General features: G+C 39.4%; 2 protein-coding genes across 6 annotated transcripts in view; one reads left to right on the top strand and one right to left on the bottom strand.

The window, feature by feature from the left end:
* Positions 1-19,234, top strand: part of DOCK1 (dedicator of cytokinesis 1) — a 538,667-nt gene that overhangs the window by 210,096 nt on the left and 309,337 nt on the right. The gene's annotated exons all lie outside the window — the stretch shown is intronic.
* Positions 1-19,234, bottom strand: part of INSYN2A (inhibitory synaptic factor 2A) — a 78,106-nt gene that overhangs the window by 36,667 nt on the left and 22,205 nt on the right. For all 4 annotated transcript variants that reach the window (XM_065552236.1, XM_005299639.5, XM_005299640.4 and 1 more), the window contains exon 2: positions 16,195-17,392. In XM_065552236.1, coding sequence (XP_065408308.1) covers positions 16,195-17,387 — 1,193 coding nt within the window. In that variant the 5' untranslated portion in view covers positions 17,388-17,392. The remainder of the gene's footprint in view (positions 1-16,194; positions 17,393-19,234) is intronic.

Here is a 19,234-nt window from a genome sequence, read left to right as displayed (position 1 = left end):
CAAGATTGAATCAAGAGCACTGTAAAACTGCTCCTTGTTATCTTCTTCATTGTCAAGTGTGGAAGCAAATTAATTGATGACCATGGCATACTGGTTGTTACTAAGATTAAGGCAAAGAGTCATGAGACATTTTGTGAATAGCCATAGGGAGTTTTAAAAGCTGGCTAGCAATCTTGTTCTTGATAGCAAAACCAGCTCCATGAATATGCCTCTCTTTAGATGACTTTCCTTTTCAAAAGGAGGTATAGCCTGGACTGGGAATTGAGAGAGACAGAGCTGGCAACAGATTCTGTTTAACTTCCTGTTTGGCCTTGGGCAAGTCACTTCACTTCTCTGCCTTTTTCTGCTCCCATCGTATGTATGTTCTTTGGGAGCAGGAACTGTCTCAATATGCTTGTACAGAACCTAGCACAATGGGGCCTTGATCTTAGCGTGGGCATCTGGGCACTAATATGATACAAATAATAAACAATAATAATAAATAAATGGATCGACATGGACAGACATCTTTGTGACCTGTAGACTAGTGACAAAAAACATGCTGCAATTTTTTTTTGAAGGAGCCTAAGGAAGTTAAGCTCCAAAATCCCACTGAAATTCATTTGGAGCTGAGCTACTAACTGCCTTAGGCTTTTTTGAAAAGCCTCGTCTTAATGCATAACAGAATCTTCCTTGCATTTGAGTTGTCATTTGCTAGATTAATTTGATTGGGAGACTATGGAGCTAAGAAACTGAAGCCCAGATGTTCTCTCTAATGTCTTCAGTTGCTGTTTGGATGATATGTAGTGGAGTCTAATTCTCTGCATACTTGTATATGTGTAAAAAGAGTTCAAATAGCCTTCCTGTTTTTTAATATTCTTTTAGTGAAGCGATTACAAACTAGGGAATCCTTCATATTGATCCTTACTTGGTGGCATGATTTTCATAGACATGACTATACTGCACATTAGTGCAGTGAGTGTTCTCTTTAGATAGTACTGATGTAATACATCGAGTGGTGAACTAAACACAACCACTTGAAAGGGGGATAAATAGAGAATTTTTTCTAAAGATTGAAATTTAAAATAAAAAACTAGTTAAATTTGTTTCTGAGGAGGGCTATGGGATTTTGAAATCCTTTTGACGTGACAATTTTGGCTGCTCCTCACTATTGAGGAAATTTGTAGGAGTTAGACTTACTGTACAAATGTATAGTAAAAATTTAGGCTCTGATCCTGCAAAGACTTAAATATGTGCTTGCAATTCCGCACTGTGACTAGTTCCACTCACAGTGGACTACTCATAATGTGTATAGTTAAGCATATGAATAAGTCTTTGCAGGCTTGGGGCCTTAAAATGGAAATCCTGGTTGTAACTTGGTAACTTACCAAGTTCATACATTTTCTTGCTACTGGAAAAGCATTAAACAGTTAACACTGTATTTTAGTTCAGCATATGATTTAAGTTACTTCCTTCACTCTCCTTACTGGAGGAAAATTAAATATGTAAATGTCAGATTACTGGTATAGCAAATCCTTCTAGTATAGACACAGCTCCTACTGACAAAAATTTGCTTTTGGTGGTGTAGTTTATACCAGTTCCCTGAATGAAAAAAGTGTTTTTGTTGGTGTATAATTGCATCTCTGCTAGGGCTTTTGCTGGTATAAAAACGTCAGAAATCATACTCTATTATTGTACTGACAAAAGATTCTTGGGAGGACCTAGCCTTAATGGTGCTGTACTTGCGTTATATTCATAAGTACAAGCACAGGGTTTTCATTTCCAAACACTAATGTGCATTGCTTTGCTAGTACAGTGATAATTGAGAATATATCCTTAACTGTTTCTTCATGCTCTATAATTTTATTCTAAAAATTCTCTTGAGACTTTGGTGTTCAAGGTCTTCACCTGAATATAAATTTGACATTGTTTTTCTGCTTTACAACATTTGTTTCTACCTCACTTTTTTTTTTCCTGGATGAAATTTTGTAGGTGATTAGTCTGTGTTATATGCTAGGTCCATCTGATACTTCTGGGGAAATTCTGCGTCACTATGCAATGCAGAATTTGCGCAGAATTTCATTTTCCCCTGCAGAATTGGTGCAGAGCTGCTGGCTGCCACTAGTGACCGCTGTACCTCCAGCTCGCAAATACAGGACAGAGAGAGAGTGTGTGTGTGGTGCGGTGGGGGGGGGGGGGGGGGGGGAGGGGAGAGAGATCTGGAGGGTTCTGGGCAGCTGCGGTTCCCATCATGTCCTGAAGGAAGGAGGCAGCATGCAGGAAACTCCATACGAGCCTGGGACCCAGCATCAGGCTGTTTCTCTTTCTGGATCCCTGGGCTCTGGGGAATTTTAGGTACAGGAGTCTGGGATGGGGGGCACCCCGTGGCTGGGCTCTGGAGGATAGAGGTGTGGGTGTCTGAGCTGGGGCGTAAGGGGTGTGAGTGTCTGGGCTGAGGGTAGCCCTGTGGCTGGGCTCTGGGGGAAGGGGATGCGGATTTGTGGGCCATGGGGTGCCCATGGCTGGACTCCAGGGGGAAGGGTGTAAGTGGAAATTTCTGCCTCCCCTTCCCCAAGATGAGCCCAGCTGGCACATGTGACTCACCCAGACTGAGGTGCCCAACAAAATCATAACCGAGAAACAGGAACTGAGCTGTCATAGTAGTTTCTTAACTCTCTACTCCTGGGGGAATCTTTTTTGTTATCTGTATTGTTACAGACATACTTGCTGACAGGTATTTTGAAATAAAAGTACCCAAAATGAAACTTGTGTGATTATATTGTGTTATTTTGACACACAAAATATACAGAATTTTTTTTGGCACAGATCTCCACCAGGAGTAATCTGACCATGTGATCCCAGGAAAAGTACATCCTTGCTTAGATTAAAGCTTTGGTTCATGGTCAGAATCTAGCATGCCCTTAAACACAACACTATTATGTGAAGGTCAAGTTAAAATTTGGAGCAGTCAGTGTAGGCTGTGGCCTAGGGTTGACTCCAAGTGAGGCTAAAGTGTATTGAGCATCAGCTGTGTTATTGCCAATGGGAATGTGTTACAACAATCAATGGAAGCTAAGTATTTAATACTGTCCCATAATGCTTTGCAGAGACCGCAGAATGGCCTTAAATAGCTAGTGTCAATAGGTCAACCCAACCAGAACTCGCTTCCCAATATATATTGCCAGTCACAGTCACATGCCTTCTAGTTCTTTCATAGAGGTGAAGTTCTTCATCATACTGATACCCGAAGTATCTGATGAACCTAGATCTATAATGGATGCTAAGAACATATCACAGAGGGCTTCCATCTGGCCAGAGGCCACCATCAGAACTTTGGGCTGATGCATCAACATTTCACAAATTTGGCTGGCACAATTAATACCAACATTTGTACAATGTAATGCATGCCCAGAAATAATTTCAACCACATAATTCAAGTTTAGAGCTATTATGGATACTTGGATATAACAGCAAATACACTGAATACATGTGAAAGGTCTGTGTGCAGATGCCATGACACCCTTTAGTTTGCATGAAGCTAATAATTCTAGTTAAGCACCTCTCACCTCTAATATAATCTGTAATGTAGACAAAGCCATAGTATCTCTGACCTTGGCTGGCTTGAAGATGACCTTTCCTTTTATGATAGTGATTGACATCCTTAAAGGCTAATGTGTGTTGGGGGATGGTTTTTCCCTGACTCTGGTCACCAAGTGGGAGAGAGTCCACACTTGGATTAACTGAACCCCGAGAGAGGCATTTCCCTTCTTCAAGGGAAAGTGATGGCTGGAAGGTGCAATGAGGGTGGGAGGCAGTCCTCAGCCTGACCAAGTTTGTTGCTGCACTGTTGGCAGAAGATCAGGGGCTGTCCCTTGACTGCCATTATGGCAGTTTTCATTTGCAGGCACTAAAAGAAGAGGGGGAAAGTCCTGGAATAGTCACCATAGCAAATCCTGTACGCAATTGGTTTGATCAATAGTAGCAGCAACATGATAGTAAAAAGTAACACATTAGAAGGATTAATTTTTTTAACAGAATGTATTTGATATTTTAAATGAAAAATACAGAAATATCACACACTCTTCTTCCAATTTGGGAATGATGAGAATGCAGATTTTGTACTCCTACTTATTGGGGCCTTCATCTCAAACTTTATTCTACGTTGATTTTTAACCTTGAAATTACTTATTTGGCTCATGATGAATAGTGCGTTCAAAAATATTGAATTACATGATGGCTCAATGATGAGCTTTTTCAAACTGTTCCCAGGTCAGTAATCTGTGGTGCTGTTTAAACTTCATTTTGACAATTGCAACTAGATGACTAATCTCCTTTTTGAGGTTTGTGTTTGTATGGAATAAGTCCAGGACAACAATTTTAAGTGTATTTTTTCCCATTGTAACTATATTTTGTAGTTTACTCTGAGATTAGTAGGGAATTTAAATTTTATTTTAATTTCCGCATGGCGTTTTTTAATAAGGCAGCATATCTAGTGGTTAGAGACCAAAAGTGGGAATCGGGGGTCTTGAGTTATATCCTTGACAGATGAGTCATAGAATCTATATTTCAAGAACCATATGATGTTCAGCAAATCACTTTGTGCCTTGATTTTCCCATAAATAAAATCAAGGAAGGTAATAAAAGTGCCAGGTATTTTAATAAACATTTAAATTTTAGCGGAAGCATACTTTTTTACTGGAACATGATGTAATAACTGTATCCTGCACTAATAAATTCTGGGGCAAAGCACTTATAACCACATTATTGGAGAGTATACTCAAAGCTGTTACACTAAAATGAACTCTGTCTTTTCAGCACCTGCAGTCTGTCATAAATCTCTCTCCTCTGATTTACCACTGAACCTCATCACTACATATGCTCCCAACCAACATCTGACCCTGTAGCCCATCCCCCCTACGAACCTGTTCTTTAATATCTCTGTGTCCTCATCCTGCTGCGCCTTGCCATTTAGGAATATTTGTATTCCTTCTTCCCATTTCTGCCTACCGTCCGCCCCCAGCAAAACCCCACCTAAATTTTAAAAGAATTTCTATTGTGTGTAATATCTGGGATTAGCTGGGATCATGTGTTTGCCTCATGCAAATCTGCCTTTGTGGATTATTGCCTTCATAATTCCCTATCACTTATGACCCCTAGTTGAATTGTTTCTCAACTGTACAGTGATTATTCGGCCCTCGGCTTTGTGCCTAATAGCCCTTAGTCAGAGTACTGGGATTTATAACCATACAGTTATTATGCAAATTAAAATCTCTCAACCAATCATATTGTAGTGAATTTCATAACAGAGGATTAACCACATATTTATGGGTCAATAACTGTATAGAAAACCTTGGACTCTGGTTGGCTGAGATGGTTCTACTTTCAATACAATTATCAATAAGTATAACATTTTTAAATGCTTATTTTCTGACAACTGTCAAGGAAAAAAATATAAAACAAAAGTGAAATTGCCAACCATCTATCTATACGCTTTATAATATTTTCAGATAGATGTACTTTATACTGAAACATCATTCAAATACTCCTTTTCTGCATGTGAGATTCATAATCAGATGTTGGCTTACAATACTAAAGTATTGTATGGTCCAATAGTCACTATGCAAAAAAAACCCTCTGGTTTCAAATCCTAAATATCCTAAGTGTCGTGAAATAAAGGAGATACCATAGGAAGAGTAACCTGCAACATTACTAAATGTATAGTATCTGTAGTTAGGGCCAAAAATTTATGGAAGAAAAAAAAACAATTAAAAAAATAAAAACATGCCAACCCAAAGGGTAGAACATTTTATTAGTGTATGCAGATGTGCTGAACTTGAATACCTCTTCTCAGGTCTTAATTTTGTTTTCCCATTTGTGAGAACTCAATTTATGGCAGAGTTTGTGAGACCTTTCTGTAGTGCACATCTGGTTCTCTGGTGACTTGTGACAGGTAAAGTGGAAGGAAGAAAACTTTGAGCATCTTGGTAGAAAGCAGAAGCAGTTACAGAAAGGCTCTGGCACAAGGAATTATAGAGAGACACTGATCTGGAGGTGATGGTGAACGATGGCATCTCTTCCACCCAAGTAGCTGCTGAATCATGCCATGCTGAACTATTCTGGATTGTGAATTGCCTTGTTATATCTCCGTTCAATTCTAGAAACTGGCATTTTTTATGAAGAATTATTAGCCTACTTTTTGTGGAAAATCACTTGCATCCAAGATATCCTTTCAGAATGCTAGGAACCAATGGACATCCATCCATCCAATAAAGTATTATCAACCTAACTCATTCATGCAACAAGAGGCACTGCAGAAAACTTAGCCACCACCTGTAACTCTGATCCCTGACTGCCTTGATTCTCTTTCCCAAGCCAAGAGTATGAGACCTATTAGATGAGACTGTTGCCAACTCTCTTGAGGAGGAAAATCTACCATCCTAAAGTATCCCATAATCCAACCATCAATTAAACCATTGCTTGAGCCAACTGTTCTCTTTAACTAACACCCAGTATGTAACCTCTTAAGTAGTTTGCTTAGAAATAGGAAGCTCACCAAGGGTTGCCTACATCTTGCTTGAATATTCTAATACCCTGGACCTCTCCCAATCAGTTTTCAGGCTAGGACATGGAACAGAGATGGTGCTGGTGGCAATGAGGGATGATTTAGTTTTGATTATGGACAAAGTCTGAATAGCCATACTTATGTTGTTGGACTGCTTTGCCAGTTTTGATACAGTTGACCATAGGCATCAGCTTCTCTGCCTCTAAGGTTCTTAGCTGCAAAGATCCATTGGGAGATTGTGCAACAATATTGATTATGCCAGCAATTTACAAATGAAGCTCAGCTCTTATATCAAACACAAATAGCACCATCTCCCACCTATCAAAGTGCCTGACCGAGATCAGCAACTAGTTGAAATGCAGCTGGCTCTAAAACTGAATCTTGGAAAGACAGCGTGCTGCTGTGATTGGAGGGAGTGGGGGTGGGAAGGGGGAGGAGGAGGTAGAGACAGACACCCAGTACACTACTGATTCCATACCGAGCCATCAGATTGCTAAAACTGTACAAAGTTTTTGTGCCCAACTCAACTCTTTGTTGCTCCTGGATACCCAGATAGTGTGTCTTAGACAGCTAGGGCTATTTCCATCTACATCATATAAGTAGACTGCATAGTGTTCCACACATTTATGATGATTCTCTGGACCTAGATATTAAACTGCTGAAGTCAACTGTTGGTTCAGAACACAGCAGCCTGTGTGCTCAGCAACGTAAACCACTGAGAACACATCACAATCATGCTTTCCAGCTCCTTATTAGGATCGCCACTGAATATCAGGTCAAAGTAAAGGTTTTGGGCTTCCATCTTCAAAGCTCTCCATAGAACTGGACTGAGTTTACATAAGAATCACTTCACCCAATGACCTCCCACAATAGTTATGGCCCACTGCAATGGTCAACCTCAAAAGTAAGACTCACATGGAGAAGTTTTATTGCTGACTGACTCGCAAATCTGGAACTTGCTCCAGAATCAGTGCTGAACCCTCAGCAGTTTCAAAGCTAAACTGACCTCTTCAGTCTAGCCTTTGCACAATAACAGCCCACACTCATGAAGGCCATTTTTTTTTCTGATTGGGGTGAAAGAGTTGAATGTATCTCTGTGTACTTCATAGTTTTGGGAGGTGCTCAGACACAACTGTGATGGTTTTCTCATAGGAAAGATAGGTTAATCTCTCTGAGAACAATATCAGTTCAAATGTGGATACCTTTTAAGCTTTGCATGTCTCATTTTAGCATGTTTGGATGGATATCTGGCTCACTGCCCTGTCTCCCTGGCTTTCACCACTGACAGTCAAAATGAATTTATTATAGGATTACTCTACTCATTTAAAGTGAAAATTGGTAATTTATTGCCTAAATAGTATCCTTTGTACATGACTGATTAGTAGAAAAAGCTGTCCTTGCAGGTACATAATTTGGAGGGCTGTGTGAGGAATGGAGGGTCAACTTGACACATCTGGAAAAGCATCTCTGGCAACTAATATGAATGGATTTATCAGGAAGGCTAGTTAACATTTTACAGAACTACAAAGGAATGTGGGAACTTTTAAGGACTAACACCCTGGAAATATAGTTAGTCATGAATAGCAGAGAATCCAGATCACAGTTACTTCCATGTCACTATGGTGGTCCTAGCTTCAAAGTCTCTTCATACTGAAGGACCCTACTCTCAGACACATTTCAGAGTTCCTGCTGAAGGGAAGGTAAAATATGATGAGACTTCAAGTTGTCTTTAGAATCAGTCACATTAAATAGCCACTAGAAGTACATCAGAATCTTCTCTGAATGCCTCAAATCTTGGCTCATCTGAAAGGCGAGATAGAAAGTTTGATTCCAATTAAATGGCCATTTTTGACAGAAGATATTCTAATTGTGTTTCCACGGTATGTGCAGCCAAGCTATTAGTGAATCAGTAAAATGAGATGTGTTTTCTGGGATCCTAACATCATTTTTTGAGGAAAAAGGGTAAGTATTAAGATTCTGAAACTCATTTATTGAAATTTTTCCCACTTGTTTTTTTCTTCAAGTTGGATGTTGCTGAAGTTTCCTTTTTCAGTGGTTTTGTACGGCTGAACCACTTTAATGGCCTCCTCATTCTGCATTCATTCATTCATTCTTTTTTTTTTTTTCCACATTGCCTTTTGATTTTTCTGATTAGACACATGGCAGGGCAGTTATTGTATTTCTAGAACCTTAACTGTCATAATATCTGGGTTCTCTGAAAAGGTATTGTAAGGAATACTCTATGAATAGAGAAAGGTTGTCCTCCCTTTTCTCCACTCTCTAGACATTTAATCCAAGAGGAATAGAATGATCGCATCCAATTGCTATGAAAACACCTACCCAAAAAATACAAAATGCACATTATGTTCTGAAAGTCACAAGACGTGGGTTCAATTCACATCTAGTGGAAATCTGTTTCACAGCTACAGGTTCTTCAGAGAGAAAGCTCTGCCCTCTGCTCCCCCTACATAGATAATACCTTACTTGTATTTGAAGTGGAATGAAAAATAGGCTGCTAATCTGAACATAGGATAACCATCTGGAGCTAGTTGTGTTCTCACAGATCTAGTTGAGACATCTAGTCTGGTTTTGGACATACAGGCCAGAAGTGGGGGTGAATCTGTGATTAAAACTTGAATGGTGTTGGATCTGTTGATGACCAATCTTGAGTTTAACAGCAAGACCTTCAGTTTGGGGCCGACTGATCCCTCTTGTTCAGAATTCTCAGGCAGTATTGAGGGAAGATGCCTGACCCTGGGTTTTAACCTGGAAGTAGGGGATGTTTGAACAGGTGTGTCTATGCCAGCACAACCAGTATGGGGGAGGTCACGAGGTCTGTATCCCAAGCAGGTAGTGTATCCTAAGTCTACCCAGTCACCAATGTGAAGCACTCGTGCTCTATGTCCACTAGGTTTTTATTATGGAAGAAGTGTAAGGGGAAAGGGGTGGTAGCTATGCTGTGACCTAGCACCTACCAAGAGGCACCTCTATGAACATTTAATACTCTCATAGGCCCTAGATGCCACACTCTGGCTGGAGGTGATAGCATGAGGGCCACTGATGACACTGGAGTTGGAATGAGGAAAACAAAGTCACACAGAGAGAAGAGAAAGCAGTGGACCTTCTCTCTCCCTTCCTATTCCCACAAAAAGTATTAGCCACAGAAGAGCTACAGGGGAGTAAAGCTATGGAAGTGTCACATGTAAGAATGTGACTCCATGCAAGAAGGCGTGCAGTGTTTGTCCCAATATTACTACTGCTTCAAGGGAGAAGCCGTCTGAAATTCAGACACTGACAATTTTCAGAATCAGAGTTCAGTGAACTTCAGATATTGGATGCTCCCAAAAGAGGAGTATCAGAGGGGTAGCCATGTTAGTCTGGATCTGTAAAAAGGACTCTTTGTCGCTTTTTACCAAAAGAGGAGTGTTTGTGTGGAGGGTAAGAGGAGTAAAGGCGGAGATGCTGGGGTTTTTGAGATAACCTAGAAAATTAAAACACAACTGCTCCTGCTAGTAGTATAGCTGTGTCAAGAAGACAAGAAAAATGTTTGATGGGCAAATATGGTGGTGACGGTGAAAAAGGGGCAGTGTAAATGAAAAAAAAACATTCAAGGAAGTGGCAGGCCACTCTGAGCAAGTCTCAACAATGCACTAACTTGTGTGGAATTGTTTGCCTTGAACAAGAAGACATATACAAGGAAATTTGCTGTCTTTGCTTCAGAAGGGTGAGCCTCCACAGTTTCCAAGCCATCTTAATACATCTGCACTCAGGAATTAGTAAAACTATTTCCCCATGCTTATCTTCCCCCCCCTACAGTTCCTTATATCTCCTTGTCAAGTGCTGGAAATGGGCCATTTTCATTACCACCACAAACAGTTATTTTTCTCTCCTGCTGACAACAGCTCACCTTAACTGATCACTCTCCTTATAACTTGTATGGTAACACCCATTGTTTCATGTTCCTGGTGTGTGTGTGTGTGTGCGCGTGTGTATATATACAGGGCCGCCCGGGGAGGTGGGGGGGGCAAGTGGGGCAATTTGCCCGGGGCCCCACAGGGGCCCCCCACGAGAGTTTTTCGGGGGCCCTGGAGCAGGGTCCTTCACTCGCTCTGGGTCCCCCAGAAAACTCTTGTGGTGCCCGGGCCCCCAGAGCTTCTTCCGCTCCGGACCCGCCACCCAAGTGCCCTGAAGACCCGTGGCGGGGGGTCCTTCTGCCCCGGGACCTGCTGCCAAAGCGCAGGGTCTTTGGCAGCGGGGGTCCCCTGCTGCCGAAGACCCTAGGCCCCCTGAATCCTCTGGGCGGTCGTGTGTGTGTGTGTGTATATATATATATATATATCTTCCTTCTGTATTTTCCACTACATGCATCCGATGAAGTGAGCTGTAGCCCACGAAAGCTTATGCTAAAATAAATGTGTTAGTCTCTAAGGTTCCACAAGTACTCCTGTTCTTTTTTCTCAGTAAGTCACTAATTCTATCAGCAAACAAACAAATGTAGAGACTACATAGTAGAAAGTAAAGTACAGTCACTGTTGTCTTGTCTTCCAAAGGATTTTTGCTACAGAAGCTAAGATTTAAATACATTCAGTGTATAATGTCATTATGTGATCTCTCAGTTTCTAGTTATCATAAAAATCTGTTTGTATTGCAGAAATCTGCAAATATGTTGCTGCCTTCTGCTCTGGAGCTTTTCCATCCACCATATTGCCTTCCTCCCTGGCCTAAGTCTCACCCACTGTAATTTTATTGATCTTCCCGTTCCTGCTTCTGTGCTATGACTGCCCTTAAAAGAGAAGAGCAGGAGGCAGGCAGAAGCAGTTCCTTCCAGAATGAGAACAGGCCACTGTGAGCCCCCCATTCCCACTGGAACTTCTTTCATAGAGTGTATTTATATGGGCCCTTTGATCTTCGCTTTTCCATTTGTGTGTAAGGAGGAAACACTTTGCTTCTAAGTTGTTTAGCTTTTGTGGTTCTTAGGAACTTCCCAAGCGTGGAGACCGTGTCTCTCTTGGAGGAAATGCGGGAGTAGAGGCAACCAGCATCAACAGTAGCTGCAGTATTTGTGAGGACAGAAAGAGGCTGCTACTACAAATAGCTTAGAACTGTATGGGACATGCCTCTTGCCCTCTGTCTGTCTGGTTCTCTCACACATGCTCTCTCTATACTGCCTTCCAATCAGCCAAGAAAATACTATTCCCAACAATAGCAGTAATAAATATGAGGACCCACATTCATTTGAATTAACTGTGAATCCTGAATTTTAAACTTTAAGACTCAGTCAGCTCTACAAGTTCCAAACAGCTGAAGTTAGCCTAGGAGCTGCTTCAAATCTTTTCAGTACAAATAACAGTTCTATATTCTCACTATGGTGCATTTTAAGTTTATTGAAAAATACTCTGAAAAGGGCAACACTTTTTCAAAAGTTAAGTGACTTAAGAACATAAGAATGGCCCTACTGAGTCAGACCCAATGGTCCTCCACGCCCAGTATCCTGGCTTCGACAGTGGTTGATGCCAGATGTTTCAGAGGGAATGAACACAACAGTCAATTTGAGTGATTCATCCCCTGTCATCCAGTCCCAGCTTGTAAGTCAATGGGACTTAACGTCTTAAGTCGCTTAGAATCTTCTGAAAATTTTACCCTGATGGATTTTTCATTGCCATTGCCATATAATCCCATACAGCTCTGCCACATAAATCAGATCCTTTCTACAGAATTTCAGTCTACTTTGCTGTATAGTACAAAGGGCTTAGCTTATAGCCATTAGTCATACTTGGAAGTTTCAAAGGACTGGCCACAGATGTTCTGCAATTTAACAAATCACTTAAGTATGTTGCAATCCTCAGCAGTGCATAGTCAACGTACATTCCATGTACAGTACTGTAGTTAACCAATTTTTAAGACAGTGGTTCAAATTCAGCTTTCAGTGGCTCCAGTGCAACTTCACTGGCATAACTAAGGTTGCACAAATAAAACAGAGAATTAGGCTCAAAAAATGTGTATCCATTGCATTTAAATGAGCAATACCTGTCTACACGATTATGACAGCTCACTAGGAGGTATTCCAAATACCTTCCCTCAATTGCCAGCAGAGAGTAGTGGTTTGTTTGTTGGTTTTTGAATCTGCATCTTGTATCTTTAGTTTTGATAAAGATTACACAATATCTAATACATTGTCAGCTTTAACTTACCCTGTAAGTCTAAACCTAAGTTTTAGCTCACTGAATCCCCATCACCATTTTCCATAATCTAAATAAATACATAATTAAAAAAAAAAAAGCCCAACAAAACTGCTGTGTGTTTTTTTAAAAACAATTCCCTCTTTGAACTTTGATCATAGGTTAGACGTACCAAATTTTGGTTTCCTCTGGAAAATCCTACAAAACATTCAAACATTTAATATGTCAAGACTTTCTTTAATGCTTTTAAAAAAAATAAAACCTTAGACTTTCAGTATGGCTAGTAGTGTTTCTTCACGGCCCAATTTTAATGTTCTGTGAAAAGCATACAGGGATCTGCACCCAGTCCAGAGGCAAAAGAGAATCTGATTTTATTTCTCTAAATGTCAGGACTAGGGAGGGACTGTGACCAATGTACAATTTCTGCATGTAAACCAGAAAGAGCCAAACAGAGCCCTCTACTTTGCAGCACTTGTTCAGAATGTATTTTCAGTGTAGTCAAGTACTACTGCATGTTACTGTATGAACAAATATGAGTAGAGAGAATGTAGAAATGACAGTCTTAAAAAGTAAACAGGGATGCTTGTCACCTAGAGGGTGATACCACTAGCACTGGAGATGGTGATATAGTTGTTGCTGGCACAGATATATTTAGTGATGAGTGGTACATAATAGTAGTTCAAGACCTATAAAATATTAGTGAATATTACTCCACTGAGCACTAATTCCACGGCACTACCACAGTACTTAAAACCCTGACTTTCTTGAATGGAGGAAAGTCTGATTAAATGTTAAAACTTTTTATTCTACCAAATACTAAGCTGTTTGTGCTTATCTACTAATTATAAATTATTTTTATAAGCTATATTTACTTCACAAGTGTATGTACATCATATTTTTTCATTTATTGAATAAAGTGGTAGAAATGCTGAGTATTGTTGATATTTTGGCAGAAGAGATGGTTGAGTCTGCTATGATAGGCATAGAACTAGAGGAATATTTTTTGTTTTCATAAAACCAAGTGACCAAGGACAGGATCAGTTCAGAAAAAGATATTGAATAAAAGGGAGCATTCTAGCATTGTAAAAAAGGACTGATGGACAGTATGAATAACTTTGTGCATTTGTGGTCACTGTAGAAAAAAAAGTTATGGAAGAAAATTCCTAGAACAATGCAAGGTTTATTTATTTATTGGTGAGTTGGGTATTTTGGGGAAGAGAGTGATTTAAGATACAATTGGTCTTCATCAGGTATACATTTTCTAAGGGAACAGAATGTTCTTTTAGCTACTCTTATGGAATCTAATCAATAGAGCATGGACTTCCTCTATGCATAGGGTCAGATTCTTTTTTGTGTTGCTCAGTTGATGCAAACAGTCTGGCAAGCAGATAGATCTGGCATTCTGAGAATTCCCTTGGCAATGGGGGAAACTAGGCTGGCATAGAGGTGGTGTATGCAGCTCCTGCACAACACCCCCATTTCTAGGTAGGTAGAGATTATGATTCTAAGAACCACTCAGTGCTAACTGGCAGAGGGTTCACTGTTCTGTAACAGTAGCCCCGACAGGCCTTATAAACTCACGTCACCCAACACATTGCTGACATAGTATTTATCTATAAGGAATGTCGTGGGATTTTAAATGAATCCAGGACCATACTGATCTTCATAATCATTGTGTGATGTATGTACAGAAGTCGTGTATATGTACTAAGTAGATGTCTAAATCAAGGCAGGGTTGACAAACAAGCTTTGAGTCAGACAAAGGAAGTTGTCTTGCTATTGACTATGTAAATTAAGGACTGTAAGCCAACACAATGAAAGCTAAATCTGCATAAGGAATATATGGGGTTGGGAGGACACTGGAGACTAAGGGCTTGTCTCCACTTACTGGTGGATCAGCACTGTGGCGATTGAGCCACCAGGGGTCGATTTAGTGGATCTAGTGAAGGCCCACTAAATCGACCGCAGATCACTCTCCCGTTGACTCCGGTACTGCACCGGAACGAAAAGAGTAAGGGGAGTCGACGGGAGAGCATCTCCCATCGACATAGCATAGTGTGGACCTCGCGGTAAGTAAATCTAAGCTATGCCGACTTGAGTTACGCTACTAATGTAACTCAAATTGCATCGCTTAGATAATCTTTCCCCCATAGCATAGAACTGCCCTAAATCACATGGGGGTATTCCGACTCTGGAGGCAAAACAGTGAATGTTGGGAATATCAGAAGGCAAAAAGGACACATCTTTATCCATCACTGAGGGAGCAAAATGGACAGCACTTTTTGCACTCATGAAAGGTGGATGCTGGGAGCCTGCTTTAGATAAGAGTCTGTTAAAGTTAAGTTTAGACTCTTAGGGAGTGTGTTATACTTTGGTTTATATGTGACCATTGATGTTTCCATTATCCTTACTCAGCGACAAAGAGTCCTGTGGCACCTTATAGACTAACAGACATCTGACAAAGTGGGTATTCACCCACAAAAGCTTATGCACCAATATGTCTGTTAGTCTATAAGGTGCCACAGGACTTTTTGTCGCTTCTTACAGATCCAAACTAACACGGCTACCCCTCTGATACTATCCTTACTCAGTATCTCTTAAATACTTACAGTATTAAATGAAGATAATGTATATGGAACACCAAAAGCACCCAAGGGTTGCAATTATCCGATAAAGACTAAATTATCTGTATCTGGTTAAATAACTATCACTTGCACCACTCCTGCAAAAGTAATACTACTTGTAGAAAATGTGTAAGCTTATGGAAGAAAACAAATAATTACAAAATAATGTTCCCTTTGGCTGTGATGAAAAGTTTTGCATATTTTGGACAGTATCAGCATTGTGTCGAAGACTTGCTATTCAAATATTTCCTTTATATTAAATATCTGAAGGAATACAAATAAGGTTAAAAACTCTGAAGTTTAAAGAATAAAACAATCAAGATTCTCATGCAGTTAATGAGATTGTTCAGAGTTGTATTAATACCCCTTAATCTTAAAAGATATTTCTATTATAGAATAAGGCTTTTCTTCTAATTTTTAGTGCCATACAGAGAATTATTGTTCATACAAATTGTTGATATAAAAAGCATACTGAATAATGCATATTCTGAAAGGTAGTTTGTTATGTGCATATTAGAAAAAGTGAAATAGCTTCAATGTCATTTCAGGCACTAATCCTCAGACTAATAGATTCAATTCCTTAGCAAAAATATATATAGCGAGAAAGATAAATCAACTAAATATTCAACGGAAGGAATATAAATAAATAAGACCCATTTTTAAAGATGGCTATATAGTTAATCTAGGACATATTTCTAAAGCAAAAACATTTAGTACATGTGAAAAATATGACACTGGTTCAGTACTGGAATTTACTTAAGATTTATGCTTCTTGTGTAGATTAAATTAGCAAATTTAAATGACTGTACATATTAAGAAAGCTTTTAAAAACAGTTTGGTTTATACTTACCCTTCTCTATGAGCTTCTCCTTTTTCTAACTCCTGAATGACACCCAACAGCACTTTTATGGTTTCCTGGCTTGAGCTGATCAAATTCTCCATCATCTGAAGCTGTGCTTTCAAGTCTACCACTTCTGTGTGAGGCACAATTTGTTGGCATTCTTCACTCACAGCAACTGCTGTCTGACAAGGCTGGTTTTCTTCCATAGGTGAAACATTTATCTGAAGAGTCTGTTCATTACATTCGGCTGATTGGCACTGTGCCTGTGTTGAGCAGGCCTGAGCATTTACTGCCTGGGATTGCAGACCATTAAGATGCACAGTTCTCTTTTTTTCCTCATCTGTTGCTGGGCATAGTGACCATTCAGTCTCTGCTGCAGAGTTTTGCGGGTCAGGCTGTGTGGCATGTGAACTGGATGCAGGTAAATAAATTGTAGCTACTTCCGTCTTAAACACCTTCCCATGTGCTGATTGATTAGATTCCTCATTATCCAGAGGCACTGTATCATGTTTTGCGTTATCATGCAGCTGGTAATCAGGCTCTTCTGAAGTAGAGTCTGCTGAGTTTTGAAGAGAAGGAGGTTCTTTAGTACAGCTGTGCAAATCAGTGCTTTTACATGCCTCTGAACAGTTGTCACTAGAAGGCTGATCTACTGCATTCATTCGTTCATTAGTATGGGAAATAAACTCTGCTGTCTTTAGGTCACTGACCTTGCTATAATGAGCAGCCTCCCCTGAGTTTTTACTATCTTCATCCTTAATATCTATTAAAAATCCATTGTTTTGACTCTTAAAGGTGTCAACAGCTGAGACGCTTTTAATAATATTCCCTTTTTTGCGGTCCAAAGGGAATGTCTGGTAACACTTTTTAAGATCTGGTGAGGTCTGAACTCCTGTGCTCTTAGTAACATTAGGTATTGACCTTCGTGCAGGCACTGTCATATATTTACGATAAGCTGCTTTATAAGAGATGGGCTTTGTTTCTCTTTTGTCTGCATGCTGTACTGTAGATAGTTGTTTGTCCCTTTGTTCATTCTGGGCCTCGCAGATATCTTTAAATCTCACCTGAAGGGCTTTGTTTCTTTTCTTAATCTGTCGGTTGGGATCCAATGCATATTTCATCTCCAAAGCAAGTGAAGCTGCTGGCTCCACTTCACTTTCTGAGGTTGTGAGTAAGCATTTGCTGGATTCCTTACTCACCATGATGCCTGTATTTAAAAACAGTTTAAGAAGTCTTTTATTAAAACAGAAATGTTTCCTTAATTCAAATATTATAAACTTCTAGAAAATATCTTGTATTTTTAAGTAGTCCCCTTTTATGTTTGTGAAAAACAGACTGTGTGGGGAAAACTAGATCCTCATGGTAGCTTGAAAAGTTTTACTTCCTTTGTTCGGCAACCTTTCAGAAGTGGTGTGCCGAGTCTTCATTTATTCACCCTAATTTAAGGTTTTGCGTGCCAGTAATACATTAATGTTTTTAGAAGGTCTCTTTCTCTAAGTCTATAATATATAACTAAACTATTGTTGTATGTAAAGTAAATAAGGTTTTTAAAATGTTTAAGAAGCTTCATTTAAAATTAAATTAAAATGCAGAGTCCCTCGGACCGGTGGCCAGGACCCAAGCAGTGTGAGTTCCACTGAAAATCAGCTCGCGTGCTGCCTTCGGCACGTGTGCAATAGGTTGCCTACCCCGTTCTATACCTTACTGCTTTTGGGAGAATTATGTATTTCTCTGTTGAATGTTTTATTATAATCAGCACTTCATACAATCCAAAAGTTGAAAACACTTATGGGCAGGGTGATTGTCAATGAACAGCGCTGGGTTTCTGTGAAAGACACTTCTTTCTTGCAAGAGACATGAAATTTTAAAGTACTAAGAATACTGCATAGTCCTCCCATAGTCTTCTTATTATAATTGAGTTCAGTTTTGGCTCCACTAATTTTTTGAACATTGCATAATTAATTTCTGATTAGATTTAAAGAACAATTGTTTTTAAATCCCCTGGCTATAAAATCCAGCTTTTGTAGTTCAAGGGTAGAAGTGTATGCACCTATCTAAGATCAGAACATTTGAAAGGATTAGTAATTGTGCAGTGGGTATAGAGCTTAATAGGTCTTGTTTGTATGTTATTTCATATGGACAGATTAAATATTTGGAACATGTTGCTCTGCTTGAGAAGACATCCAGATTTTTACAACATATTGATAGTTTTTTGCAAGCAAGTACAATAATTATGGTGGAGGGCATTCTTGTTACTGCTTCTATGTCAATGGATTCATCTGAACTTTTTTAGTCTTAAAGATAGAAAACCAGTTATCACCATTTTGAAAAAAAATCTTTTCTCTAGTAACTTTTTTGTACAGTAAGTCTATTATTGTTTACAATATCCAACAGTTAAAACAGAGAAATTCTGTCTTAAAGAAATAGTAAAATATGGAGCTCTGTTTTGAGCATTCAGTTTTCATCCTGTGCTGAACTATTAAGTGTAGCTAAGATACAGGTGGCTGGCTGATTATTCCACATTAGAGTAACACCTGAATTTATTATGTTGCTTCACAGCAGTTTTATGTGCATGGAAAAGTTTACATGATTGCTGAAGTAAGAAAATACATTTGGGCTAAATTCTCTGTCGGCATAAATTAACAGAGTCAACTGAAGTCAATGGATTTGTGTATATTTACACCAGCAAACAGTTGAACTGTCTTTCATTGATGGCGTGTCCCTCCCATCCGTCCCCCCACATTCAGTAAGAATCTTGTTATGATAAATGAACTGATGTTTTTTAGGTTTCATAAAAAAAAATGTGTCTAGATATTTGTGATGTGCAGTCTATATGGTTTTATAAAAACATAATAAGTGAATATAATGTAACTGGAATAGTTTTATAAAAATATAAGTGAATATAATGTAACTGGAATATGCTTCATGGAAAGGTCTCTTGTAAGGTATCATTACAAAGCATATAATCTACTGAGTGTGATCATCCCATTTGTATAAATGTACCACTCTTGCATCTAAAACTAGAAATATGAAATATAACTCTGAGGGC

Source organism: Chrysemys picta, chromosome 7, assembly GCF_011386835.1.
Source record: "Chrysemys picta bellii isolate R12L10 chromosome 7, ASM1138683v2, whole genome shotgun sequence".
NCBI classification, from domain to species: Eukaryota; Metazoa; Chordata; order Testudines; family Emydidae; genus Chrysemys; species Chrysemys picta.
The sequence above is the reverse complement of the archived record's forward strand: the minus strand, read 5'-3'. Positions and strand labels throughout refer to the sequence as shown.